This window comes from Macrotis lagotis, chromosome X, assembly GCF_037893015.1.
Source record: "Macrotis lagotis isolate mMagLag1 chromosome X, bilby.v1.9.chrom.fasta, whole genome shotgun sequence".
Classification (NCBI taxonomy): Eukaryota; Metazoa; Chordata; class Mammalia; order Peramelemorphia; family Peramelidae; genus Macrotis; species Macrotis lagotis.
The window spans coordinates 643,730,979-643,745,021 of record NC_133666.1 but is presented as its reverse complement, the minus strand read 5'-3'; the positions used below and the strand labels follow the sequence as shown (position 1 = coordinate 643,745,021).

Sequence of the window (14,043 nt, the reverse complement as noted above, 5' to 3'; positions counted from 1 at the left end):
TTACCAGGAATAATAGAGAGGATCATGCTGTTTAGGTGGAGGTTGGACTACATGACTCGCTCTGAAGAGCTATACTATTCATTTATTTATTTATTTTAAGTTTTTGCAAGGCAAACGGGTTTAAGTGGCTTGCCCAAGGCCACACGGCTAGGTAATTATTAAGTGTCTGAGACCAGATTTGAACCCAGGTACTCCTGACTCCAGGTGCTTTATCCACTATGCCACCTAGCCACCCTGATCTATACTATTTAATAGTAAACCTCTTCATCCTAATAGTGAGAGGACTATTTCCATAGAAAAACTCAGGAATCCCAGAAGTTCATCAAAAGTTCATCATTTTGACTTAACTGCCATCTGGTGACTGTGTAAATACTTTGGAATTGATAAGAAATGCATTGTAGGACTTTGCCAGTTGGGAAAGACAGTTGGAAGATAATTTTATTGTTTCATTTGTGGTTTGGGAAAGTATACATAGATATGCAGCAGCATGGTGGGAAGAGGGCAAGTGGATTAGACGGGCAAGAAAAGTTCCTCCCTCCATGTGGCTCTCTTTCTCCTGGACCGCTGGGCAGAGTAATTGTGCTTCTGTATGATGGAGTTAATCCACTGAACGAACCGGGAGACCTGGGCAAAGCCATCAGGGTAGAAACCGGAACCGCAGCCTCCTCGAACAAAGGAGTCAATGCCATGAACTACTCCATTGCAGACCAAGGGTCCCCCAGAGTCTCCCTGGAGAAGACGAAAAGAAAGGTTGGCCAAGGCTTGAGGAACAGCTGAGGAATGATACTGAACTGACTTCCCATCTTCCTCTTCTCCACTTGACCCTGATCCTCAGCATCGATAAGGGCCCTTCTCGGCTTGAACTCCCAAAACTCCTTGACTGGTTTGAGCTGTTCAGCAACATAGCCTTTCTCTCTCAAATTTACCCCCAACCTTATCCCCTTCTGCCTCAACCCTCAGGTACCCACATCTTCCCCATTTGTTAAGGTCAGGCATCTCTTCCAGGAAGCCTTCTGTGGTATCCAGGCTGGACAGGATCTCTAGGATTTAGAGATGGAAGGGGAGATCATCTCACCCCTTTTCCTTAGTTTAGTTTTTTTTTTGTGAGGATCATATGATAATATTTGCATTATATATCTGTGCCCATGTTTATACTAGCAAACATTAGAAAAGACCTCAGGTTCAGCCTCCATGTTGCTTCCTCCACACCTTCCAATAGACTATAAACCACTTGAAGACAGGAACTGTGGCCATTTTTGTCTTTTTAATCCTAACAGCCAACAGAATGCCTAGCCCATAATTTTTTTTTTGGCTTTTGCAAGGCAATGGGGTTAAGTGACTTGCCCAAGGTCACACAGCTAGGTTAATTATTAAGTGTCTGAGATTGGATTTGAACTCAGGTCCTCCTGACTCCAGGGCCAGTGCTCTATCCACTGCACCACCTAGCTGCCCCCAAGTGCCTAGCATATAGCAGGCACTCAAATTCTTGTTAAATCCAAGGTCTTTTAATTAATAAATGAAGTAATCTTTCTAAAGCATAACTGGGTCCATATATGTGTGTGTCATTATCCAAGGACAGGCTTTGGGAAAGGAAATAAGCATTTATATATGAACCTACCAAATATGATCCAGGCAATAGGCTAGGCACTTTCCTAATATTATCTCATTCTGTGTTTTGTTTCTGTCTTTGACGTCTGTCTTTGTTTACCAGCATCTTTCCCAGTGATTGGTGCTTTAGTAGATGCTAAATAAATGGGTATTGTATTGAGTACTGAAGGTCTCCAACCCTAAGAGTCAAGGTATTTTTACATCCACTTTAGAGATGAGGAAATTGTGGCTCAGTTGCCTTCCTGGGATCACATAGCTCCTACCTAGCAAAAATGGGATTTGTTAAAATAGTTTGGAGACCCCCTGATTGTAGAGCTAAGGCCCAGGGAGCAGCCTTGGTATAACAATAGTCCTTTGCCCTCTGGATGCTATCTGTTTGGCAAAGTGCATTGCTTGGCCCAGCACCAGCTAGTTAACCAAGGGATTTCACTCCCCTGCTTCCGAGGTTCACATGTTAACGGCCAGGTTCTACATTCCTATTCCTGACACAGAACTCTGGTTCTGTACCCCAAGCGCACCTCAAGACCTGAACAATGACAGCTCCCAAGAGACCCAAAAATACCTATATTATCCCAAGAAATGTCAACCATCAGAATTGTCTCAGGACCTAAGAATGTATTATGGCTCAACTCCTTTCACGTATATCAGTGACCCCAGTCCCAGCAGCAATAAACCCTCCTTCTTGGGGGGGGGGGGTCTCATGGCAAACATAATTTTCCTCACTCTGAAATTAATTAAACTCTGTTTGTGTCCTGACTCCTGTTTCTAGTCAGCTTGTGTGGCTCTAGCAATCCCCAGGTTAGAGGTCAATTCTGGTTCAGTTGATAGATTCGAATCCAAGTCTCTTGATTCCAAATTTTTAGTCCCTCAGACCTATCATTCAGTCCTGGTCCTTGTTTCTCTTTTTGATATAAGTCCTCCTTTAAGGCCTGGAAGCTCCAGATGAGGAAACTGAGACTGAGAGAAGTTAAGTGAATTGCCCGGGGTCACATAGCTAGTAAGTGTCTGAGACAGGATTTGCACTCAGGTCCTCCACCACTGTGCCGCCTAGATGGCCCCTTTCCCAAAAACTCAAACTCAGAAGAGCTCACTCCAAATCCAGCGTTTTTTCCTGCTATCCCATTGTGCTCCTATGTACTAAATTTTGTTGAGTCTAATTGGATGATCTCCTTAGTGGGCCCATGACACTAGCTATGGTCTGGGAGCAGAGCTGGGATAGAGCCTAGACCGGAGTGTAGGGGAAGGGATCCAGGGTTAAACTTACAAAGCAGATTCCAGCACGGCGTCGGGGTACAAGTGTACAAAGGTTGCCGGTGCGGCAGTTTTGGGTGACAATGGTCACGTTGAGCTCTTGCAGCTGGGTGGGTATGGCCCTGTTGCTGTTGCTCACTTGCCCCCACCCCATGGCCAAGCACTGGGTTCCAGCTACCACGTTCTGGCCTTGCCCCGGGAGCCGGGCCACCTGGACATTGGCATTGATGGTGGCTGTGCCTTCCAGCTGTGAGGAAGAAGAAGCAAAAAATAATACAGGTGAGGCTGGTCAGCTTAGTGGTCAGTTAGGGCTGGCCTGGTTTTGGAGCCCAACCAGGTCTCCTTACAGTGGAAGAAGTTGAGACTAGGAAAAGGATTGTGATTGTGAAAGTGAGGGTAATCATTGTAATTTCCCTGCCTAATTAGGATCTTGTGATAGTTAGGAGAGACCTTAAAGGATCTCTAGTTCACCTTCCATTTTATAGATGAAGCAATTGAGGCAAAGTAAAGTTGTTTGGTTTTTTTTGGCAAGGCAATGGGGTAAAGTGACTTGCCCAAGGTCACACAGCTAGGAAATTATTAAGGGTCTGATGACGGATTAGAACTCAGGTTCTCTTGACTAGGGCTGGTGCTCTATCTACTGTACAACTTAACTACCTCTGAAGCAAAGTAAAATTAAACAATTTATTCAAGGTCACACAGTTGGCAAGCAGAAAAGCCAGATCAAATCCAGATGCATCTAGACTCACACTCTGGGCTCCAGGTGTGAGAAATATTAACAACCTTTCAAATCCACTGCAATTGAGGGAGGAATGGAGAAGAAGGTGGGGTGGGGAAAGAATCCAGGACACTAGCCCCCAAGGGCATGAGAGACGCTTTATAGAATGGAGGAAGAGAGCCAGGGACACAACTCATCGTAGGAGACAGAGCTCTAGCACATAGGAGTGTGGCGTGAATAGGATTTTGTTGGGAACCTTAAATAAAGCACACCCCTGGAAGGGAAAGGGAGCTATTGTTGCTGAGTCAATTGTCCTTGGATTTCTGCTCATAAAATAACAATTCTAACTTCCATTTCTAAAACGCTTGGTTAATAAAGCAATTTCTCTTTAACAGCTTGGGAAGGGAAAGGAGTATATTATGATGACCATTTTACAGATGACAAAAATGAGACCTGGAGATGTTAGTGACTCCTCAACTTACAGCTTCTCAATATCAGAGCCAGGATTTGATCCCCAGCCTTTCTGGCGCTTTTGTTCTTCCTCTGAGACACTGAGCTGGCTTGGATCCCTGCCTCCAGGCCCCTTTGATTCCTGGGTACTATCCCCCACTCTTGCCCATGTCACACACCTGCAGGAGAATAATATCATTCTGCAGGTTCTGAGGGTTGAAACCATTCTCGAAGACTCTCTGGATTTGGAATCTCTGTTGGGTGCGCTCCCGGTTGCGCAGATTGTGGGCTCCCAACACCACCTGTATACGCTGAAAGTTCCTAGATGGGGAAGAAGAGTTGGGAATGAAGGCTAAAGACAGTGTAGGAGAAGCCCAACTACTAGCTACTGTCCAGGTCTTGATCAAATTTAAAATCCGGATTTCTAGCTCCCAGAGCATCCAGACACCCTGGCCATTTGGCCCCACCCCCACCCCCTGGGGAAACTGAGAGGAAGAGGATGAAGTCAAGTGTAGATTTAGGGGAGGGGCAGGAATTCTCTGAAAAAGTCATCTCTGCCTAGGTTTCATGAATCTTATCTTCCCTTTCTTCCTCTTCTTATGGCATCATAGAGCTAGGGAAACTGAGTCCCTGAGTTTTCCTCAAGGCCACATGGTTAAGTAGTCAACCAAGAAGCATTTTAAAAGCACCAATACCTGATACACAGGGTGCTTAATATTTATTGACTCAGAGTACAGTGGGGGCTGAAACTCGGACTTTCAGATTTCAATTGAACATTCATGGATTTAGAACTGGAAGAAATTCCAGTTCAGTCTCCTCCTTTTATAAATGAGAAAGCTGAGGTGCAGGGAAAAGCAAGTGACTCCTCTAGAGTCACAAAATAGTGAGTTTCGGGGTGGGATTGGAACCCCTGGTGCTCTGACCCAAGAACACCTATTCCCTACTGTCTTATGAAGTCTCAGGGCAGCTAGCTGGTGCAATGGGTAGAACACTGACCTCCAAATCAGGAGGACAGGAGTTCGAATCTGGTCTCAGACAATTGATACTAACTAGCCGGGTGACCCTGAGCAAGTCACTTAATCCTGATTGCTCGCATCCAGGGCCATCTCCAGTTGTCCTGAACCCTATCTGGCCACTGGACCCAGATGACTCTGGGGGAGAAAGTGAGGTTGGTGACTCTGTACAGCGCCCCCCTCACTCAAATCCAATTCATGTTTTTGCCATGGCATCACCTCCCTGATGTTGTGGTCTTCTTCAAAAATGAAGGACAAACATTATTATTATTATTATTATTATTATTATGAAGTCTCATCTGCTGGATTTCACCACAGATTGCCAAAGGTTTTGGACATAGAAAAAAATTGTAGGATTTTATTGATGTCTCTGTCTCACTAGTCCAGAGTTTCTGAGTAAGTTGATGGGTAAGAGTTCCTGAGATTCTGATACCTTTGAACTATTGATAGGAGGAACCATCAAATGTGCTAGACTTAGAACCCATAATATTAGAGCTGGGAGGAACCTTAGACACAGAATGTCAGAGCTAGGAGAGCCCTTAGAACTGAGAATATCAGAGTTGGGAGGAACTCTGGAACACACTACAGCTCAAACCCAGAATATTAGAGCTGGGAGGAACCTTAGAACAAAGAATGTCAAAACAGAAAATGTTAGGACTTGGTAATAATAATAATAATAATAATAATAATAATAATAATAATAATAATGTTTGTCCTTCATTCTGTTTTTTTAGGGGTATTTTTTGTTTTGTTTTGTTTTGTTTGCAAGGCAAATGGAGTTAAGTGGCTTGCCCAAGGTCACACAGCTAGGTCATTATTAAGTGTCTTCATTCTTGAAGAACATGACAACAGGAAGGTGATGCCATGGCAATCATGTGAATTGGATTTGGGTGAGGAAGAGACTGTGCAAAGTCACCAGCTTCACTTTCTCCTCTGGAGCCATCTGGATTCAATGGCCAGATATGAATCAGGATGACTGGAGATGGCCCTGGATGTGAGGCAATCAGGGTCACCTGGCTAGTTAGTATCAAGCGTCTGAGGCCAGATTCAAACTCCTGTCCTCCTGACTCCAAGGTCAGTGTTTTATCCACTGTACCACTTAACTGCCCTTTAGGACTTAGATGCTCCTTAGAAACCACTTAGTTCAAACTGCTAGTTTTACAGCTGAGGACTCACTGTGTACACAGGACTAACTACTTCTACTCTTCGGATCTCAGTAATAGAGCTATTCCCTGTACATTACCCTCTCACATGTCATAGCCCTCTCTTCTCCAGCTCCCTGGGCCAGGTGGCTTCTGCCATAACCCCTTTGGTTACTCACTGGCCATTCAGGCAGTGGGCTGCAGTCATCACGAAGCGAGGATGGATCAGTGTCCCCCCACAGAAGTGACTACCCCGTTGTAGAGATGCCATATACGGGCGAGAGTGAGGCACAGCTGTCCTTCCTCCTACAATCTTTGAGCCCCAGACTGGACCTAATGGGATCAGAGAGGACAAAGTCAGAGTAGGGTGAAAAGCTTTGATTGTTCCCCCTCTCCTCTTCCCTCCACGTTTCTTCGCAAAGACATAAGAACTGATGCAAAGTGAACTGAGCAGAACCAAGAAAACATCCCACACAGAGTAACAGCAAACATTATGTTATCATCAACTATGAATAACCTAGCTCTTCTCAGCAATGCAATCATTCAAGATAATTCTAAAGGATTCATAATGCTATCCACCTCCAGAGAAAGAACTGAAGATGTCTGAACACATATTGAAGCATTATTTTTTCACTTGCTTTATTTTTCTCATTTGTTTTTCAACATTTGTACACATATTTTGCATGGTTTCACATGTATAATTGCCATCACATTTTTCAGTCTTCACATTGGGGAGGTGAGGGATGGGAAGGAGGCAAAGAATTCAACATTTTTTTTAAAAAGGAGTATTTAAAATAAATAAAAAAGATTTTAAAAACCAAAACTTGTCCCTTCTCTCTCTTGCAATCTACTGTCAGTCATCTTCAGCCTCTGCCTCCAGAGAAGTAGATACTTTCTCCAATATTGCCCAATGAGTCTGAATTCTGGATTCTTGACATCTTTCTTGGTTGCTCTGCCTCTGAACCTATGCTTGTCCTTCCCCAGAAGCTTCATCCTAAACTCCTGGCTAGCCAGGAGGAGTATAATCATTGCTTCATTCTTTAAAAGCAGAGGAAGCAAGGGTGTTTGTGTGTGTTTGTGTGTTTGTGTGTGTGTGTGTGTGTATGTGATAAGAGAGAACTAGGTGCTGAAATAGAAACAATGGGAATATTTGAGGGCAGCAACTTGTTCCAACTTAGAATTTGAGTACCAGTTTGATAAGTGCTCTACTTTTTAGATTTAAAAGTTTTTTCTTGGTTTTTTTTTAGGTTTTTGCAAGGCAAATGGGGTTAAGTGGCTTGCCCAAGGCCACACAGCTAGGTCATTATTAAGTGTCTGAGACCGAATTTGAACTCAGGTACTCCTGACTCCAGGACCAGTGTTTTATCCACTGTGCCACCTAGCTGCCCCTAAATTTAAAAGTTTTTAAAGAAAAAATGACTACAATTTTATGCTCAAATTCTATGGGGCAAAAAAATCAATCCAAGAGGGATAGGAAGCTCTCAAGAATGAAATGTTAAACATCCAGAAAGAGAAACCAACTAGTGATGGTTTTTTGGACAAGAATGACTCATTTAAAAAGAATAATGTGGCTGCAAAGGAGCCAACAGATCATTGAGATTTTTAAAAGACTCATGCAAATATGGAAGCCACAGTAGACAAGAGATTTGTGCATAGAGAGGAGCCTTACTATAAGGACAGGGTCAGAAATGCTAGTGCTCTGGATGCTCTGGATGATGAAAAGGATTGCTTTGAGGCTGAAGTAATTGCTTTTTATTAAATATAGCTCTTTAAAGGCACAGAAACTTTACCTTTAGAGGGTAGATGCTATTTTGAAATCCCACTTTATGGTTTAGGAAACTGAGGCAGAATTTGTGACTTGTCTAAGGTCACTCAGGTAGCAAATCTGAGGCCAGATTTGAACTGGTCTTCCTGATTCCAATCCCATCTCCTATCCACTGTACTCCCTAGGCAGTATGCTTAGCAAATTAATAGAGGATCCAAAGGCTCTTAACAGGCTCAAACACTGGAGTGAAATGACTAAAATGATATTTAATTAGGATATATGTCAAATATTATGCTTAAGCATTAAAAATCAACTTCTTGAGAGCTATATGGCTCAAGCATGTCTGGAGAGTCATTTGCATGAAAAAGATGGAATACTTTAAAGTCCTGCAAGCTCAGCAAGATTCAAGGATGGGCAAGGCAGTTGAAGACTCTAATTTGACCTTAGATCTTCATTAAGACACTGAGGTGGTGGTAGTTCCTCTGAACTTGCAATTGGGCATCTACCTCTGGTATCCCACATTCAATTTTGGGTGTTTTATTAGGAAAATCATTGATAAGTTGGAAAGCCTCCAGAAAAGGTGGTGACTAAGATGGCAAAGGATCTTGAGAGTTTATTGATTGAGAGATCTGGGGATATTTAGCTTACAGAAGGAAAAAATCTTGGGATTAGGGATGGGGGATTTGAAAGCTAGCTTCAGAATATGAAATTAGTTTTGTTCTATTTGGCTCCAGTGAGCAAAATGAGAAGCAATAAATGAAAGCTCCTAGTTTGGGGAAAACAGAGTTAGACTTGGTTTAAGGAAAAGTTTGGAACAGTGATCCTTTCTAAGAGTAGAATGGGCCACTTTGGAAAATAGTGGGTTACTCCTCCCTAGAGATCTTCAGAAAAAGAGTGGGTGCTTCCCTATTTGAAGTATTGTGGAGGAAATTCTTGCTCAGGTCTGGGATGGATTACATGGCCTCTGAGTCCCTCCCCTCTAGCTCTGAGATTTTACCATTCTATGTGAGTGGGACCTTCTTTATTTATTTACTTATTTATTTAGGTTTTTGCAAGGCAATGGGGTTAAGTGGCTTGCCCAAGGCCACACAGCTAGGTCATTATTAAGTATCTGAGGTCAGATTTGAACTCAGGTCCTCCTGACTCCAGGCCCGTGCTCTATCCACTGCACCACCTAGCCGCCCCCAGTGGGACCTTCTTAACAGTCAATGGTGGGCAGCTAGGTGGTGCAGTGGATAGAGCACGGGCCTGGAGTCAGGAGGACCTGAGTTCAAGTTCGACCTTAGACACTTAATAGTTGCTTAGCTGTGTGACCTTGGGCAAGTCACTTAACCCCATTACCTTAAATAAATAAAATTAAAAAAAAAACAATGATAGAGTATCTTGGACAAAGGAGTGGAGTCAGGATGATCCAAATACTAGTTCATAGGCATAATATCACTAAAATGAGTCACAATATCTAATTTGAGACTCATACTACATCTGTGGAATAGATAATATATGTATTATCAGCTCTATTTTATAAAAGAGGAAGTTGAGACTCAGAAAGTTCAAGTCCAAGACCCACTATGGTGCGTCTGTCAACCAAACCTAGGTTTTCTGATTCCAATACTGTTTTTTTTTCTCCACTATATCAGCTGCCCATCTATGGTCTAAAGGTCCTTCCTAGATCTTAACATTCTATTTTCTAATAAAATATTAGACATATTTTTATTATTATTATTATAATACAGGTTCTATATTCCAAAGACCCTTTTATTTCTGCCATTCAGTGTTCTGTGTTCTAATTCCCCTTGTTATGCTAACAATGAGGCAGTGGATAGAGATCTGGTCTTGAAATCAAGAAAATCTGGATTCAAATCCATACCTAGATGCTTATTAGCTGTATGACTCTGGATAAGTCACTAAACCTCACTGACTGCCTCAGTTTCCTCATCCATAAAATGGGGATAAACAGTAGTACCTACTTCCCAAGGCTATTTCCAGGATCAACCAAGTTATTACTTGTAAAATACTTTGCAAACCTCAAAGCACTATGTAAATACTAGTCATTGTTACTATTATCATTATGTGTACTGGTTCCTTCCAGCTCTGATATTGTTCTATTTGCTCAAAGATCCTTTCTTGCTCAGATATTCTAAGTTCTATATTCTAACAGATCTTCTAGTTCTGATTTCCTGTGTTCTAAGGACCATCTCAGCTTTAGCATTATGTATATCTTTGGCATTCTATACTTCTGGCTCTGAAATTTTGTGTTCTTTGTTCTAAGCTCCCTTCTATCTTTGAAATTTCTTTTTTTTTCTTTTTCTTTTTAGTTCTTTTTTGCAAGACAATAGGGTTAAGTGGCTTGCCCAAGGTCACACAACTAGGTAATTATTAAATGTCTAAGGTCGGATTTGAACTCAGGTACTCCTGATTCCAGGGCTGGTGCTCTATCCACTGTGCCCCCTAGCCACCCCCTGAAATTTCTATAGTTGAATTTTTAAAGTTTCTTTAAGTTCTATTATTTTATGTTCTAAGTTTTCTTCTAGCTCTGATATACCTTTTCCTCTATTCTAAGAACCTTTCTTCTATGTCTGATATTCTATGTTCTGAATTTCCTTCCCCATTTTAGTAGTCCATGATTCGTGTTTCTTATCCCAGTGGTTCTTTAATCTTCAGAATACAGCATGTCCTGTCCCTGAATTCTATGTTCTAAGGGCCCTTCTAGATCTAATATTCTAAGTTCTAGGCTCCAGGATGTTTCCTTCTCAGATATTCTATGTCTCATGTTCACCACTGCCCTCCTGTTCTGAAATGCCATTTTCTAGCTTCTGATATTCCTTTTCCTTCTAATCTTGAATGTTAGAAGGCTCTTCTTGTCTTACATTTTGTGCTTTATATTCTAAGGTTTCTCTCATTTCTGACCTATTTTCTATTTTTTGAAGTCCCTTTCAATTTCAGCATTTGAGGTTCTGTTATCAGCTCTGTTTCTAGCTCTGACAATCTGTCTTCTATTTCCTAAGATACCTCCCATTCTAATATTCTATATTTTATGTCCTGAGTTCCTAAGCACAGTGCCTAGTTCATTGTAGGCACTTAAATGCGCCATCATCTCTCTGCCTTCCTAACAAGTCATTCATCCATTCATTTAACAATCCATCATCTAAGTATTGATCCATCTATATCTATCTATCTACCTGCCTACCTGCCTGCCTCTCTAACTCTCTCACTTCCCCTAATGATTTATCGAACAATCTCTCTCTCTCTCTCTCTCTCTCTCTCCCCATCCATTTACCAATTCTTTTTTTTTTTTAGATTTTTCAAGGCAGTGGGGTTAAGTGACTTGCCCAAGGCCACACAGCTAGGTCATTATTAAGTGTCTTAGGTCAGATTTGAACCCAGGTACTCCTGACTCCAAGGCCATTTCTCTATTCACTGCGCCACCTAGCCGCCCCTATCTACCAATTCTAATATTCCATTTTCTAAAATTCCTCCTAGCTCTATGATCTGTAACTAATTCCCTTCTATGAAGTGCCATGAGTGATAATATTTATGTGAATGAATGAACAAATAAATAAATAGATAGATAGATAGATAGATAGATAGATAGATAGATAGATAGATAAATAAATGATTATTCTTCCTTGCTCTGCTGGAAGATCTTTAGGACTGGAATCATCCTGTGCTTCCACTATCTCTCACCTACCATCTGCTAGTCTTGATTTCTCTAGCGCTAGAAAAACAGATGGACAAACAGGCCATCAGACAAGACATAAACTTACCCCCATGGGTTGAGATGGAGATCAGCAGGAAGAGGAGAGTTTCAAGAAGGGAGGATGCCATGCTGCAAGTAGGCAGGTGAACATCTGCAGCAACCTGGGGTCTTCATGGGTATCCCTTTCCTAATCTCTTCTCTTATAGTCCCTTGTGGAGAGTTCGTTGCAATTGCCCCACAGGCCTGGGGGCTAGTTGGGAGCTGTTACTTCACCTATTTCCTCGGTCACTTGGATGGGGGCAGGATATAGGGACCCAGAACCTTGAGGAATGGAGCAATAAAGGGATGTGGGATACTGGAACCTCAGAAGCAGCATCAGTCTCTATTTACCCTGCTACAACAGACCAAAAAGAAAGAGGGCAGAAGAGAGGAATGAGACAACTAGGGAAGTCCCAAGGAGTTACATATAATACTAGCTCTCAGGGGGTTATGATCCCATAACTTTGAAGCTTACTCAGAAAAAACCTCCCAGAAGACTTCAGCAATGAGACCATCTCCCAGCCTTGACACTGATCCTCCTCTCTAATATTCCCCAGAGGTCATCCAACCTCTGCCTAAACCCCTCTGGTGGCTTCTGCCAGGGAGTTCATGACTTAGCATCCCTAGGGCCTCCTCAGCAGCTGGCAGGAAGCCCAAATCCAGTTCCCTTTCCAAATTCCCCCAAAGATGTTCGAGTTCCAACTGCCCTGTCAGTGATGCAAGAACAAACGGTGACTGGTGGGTTAGGGTAGGGGGGGTAGAGGATTATGTGGTAGGGAAGGAAGGGGGGAGGGGAATCAGCCTGACAGGAAGGGGTCAGGCCTGTTGCAGGAGGCAGCCTGGCTGCTCATTTCTCTTGGCTGGGTGAATTCAGCTTAGCTTCATGGGCCCGTACAATTTTTTCTAGGCTACCTATCTATCCATCCAGCAATAGTATTACCTGTGGTACTTCTTAGTAGGGGACTAGTTAATTTATCCATCCATCCATCCATCCATCCATCCATCCATCCATCCATCCATCCATACATCCATCCATTCATCCATCCATCCATCTATCCATTTGTCCATCCATCTGTCTGTCTGTCTGTCTGTGTCTGGCTGTGTGTCTGTCTGTCTATTCATTCATCCATTCATTCATTCATCTCTATCTCTCAGATATCTATCTATCTATCTAGTTTTCTATCTATCTATTCATCCATTCATCCAGCCATCAGCCATCAGCCATCTATCTATCCATCTATCTCTGAATGTCTATCTGTCATCTATCTAGTTTTCTATCTAGTCATCCATTTATCTATCCATCATCCATCATTCATCTATTGATCTTTCTATCTATGTCAGTCTATCTATCCATCTATCTATTCATCTAGCCATTCATCCATTGATTTATCTCTATCTCTTAGATATTTATCTAACTACGCATCCATTCATCATCCATCATCCATCTTTTTGTCCATCCATCCGTTTCTGTTTGTCTGTCTGCCTATCTGTCTGTCCATCCATCCACCCATTTATCTCTCTCTCTCTGTCTCCATGTTCTAAAGTACTTCCTAGCTCTATAATGGATGGATAGATGAATAGATAGATAGAAAGAAAGAAAGATAAGAGAGAGAGAGAGAGAAAATAGAGGGATGTCTAGATGGATAGACAGATAGACACTCTTAGAAATGTATATGGAGGGGCAGCTAGGTGGCACAATGGGTAGAATACCAGCCCTGGAGTCAGGAGTACCTGAGTTCAAATCCGACCTCAGACACTTAATGATTACCTAGCTGTGTGGCCTTGGGCAAGCCACTTAACCCCATTGCCTTGCAAAAACCTAAAAAAAATGTATATGGACAATCAAGGTCAGATAGATAGGTACAGACCAATTTACCCAATTGTGTGCTTAGATATACATAGTCACATGCAAGGAAGAGGATGCAAACTCACAGACAGTAGTTTATTTGAAAAAGATCTGGGGATTTTAGCAGCCTGCACGCAGCAGCTCGGGACTAAAAATAGACTCCAGTAGAAGTGAACATTATGATATGGCAGCTCAAAAGTTGGTGCCATCTTGGATTGCATTATTAGAAGCATAGTGTGTCCCTGAAGTCACTAAACTTTGCATGTCCTTCGATTCAATGATGTGCCACTGGGTCTATACTCCAAAGAAATCAAAGAAAGAGGAAAAGGACTCATGTATCAAAATATTTATAGAAGCTCTTTTTTGGTGACAAAAGAACAGCAAACTAAGGGGTTCCTGGAGTTACCCCATTTAAGAAGTATTTGAACAAATTATAGCATATGAATATAATGGAAGATTGTTCTTCTGAAAGAAAAGATGGAAGGGATAGATTCAGAGAAGCCTGTAAAGACTC

The 14,043-nt window shown here is 42.2% G+C and overlaps 1 protein-coding gene across 1 annotated transcript; it reads right to left on the bottom strand.

Annotated features, from left to right (window-relative positions):
• Nucleotides 1–418: 418 nt before the first annotated feature.
• LOC141497523 (neutrophil elastase-like) lies at nt 419–11,805 on the bottom strand. The gene is made up of 5 exons (XM_074200193.1): nt 11,712–11,805; nt 6,362–6,515; nt 4,207–4,348; nt 2,873–3,106; nt 419–729 (listed from the first exon to the last, which is right to left on the bottom strand). The coding sequence occupies exons 1-5, from the start codon at nt 11,770–11,772 to the stop codon at nt 511–513; spliced, it is 810 nt and encodes a 269-aa protein (XP_074056294.1). The 5' UTR covers nt 11,773–11,805; the 3' UTR covers nt 419–510.
• Nucleotides 11,806–14,043: the final 2,238 nt, after the last annotated feature.

Bases quoted from the DNA above. Each gene is read 5' to 3' on its own strand.
- LOC141497523 (XM_074200193.1), bottom strand. From the start codon at position 11,772: ATGGCATCCTCCCTTCTTGAAACTCTCCTCTTCCTGCTGATCTCCATC. The intron at 3,107-4,206 runs GTGTGTGACATG...TCTTCCTCACAG, and splicing joins ATGATATTATTCTCCTGCAG to CTGGAAGGCACAGCCACCAT. The intron at 730-2,872 runs GTAAGTTTAACC...CGTCTTCTCCAG, and splicing joins GCCGTGCTGGAATCTGCTTT to GGAGACTCTGGGGGACCCTT.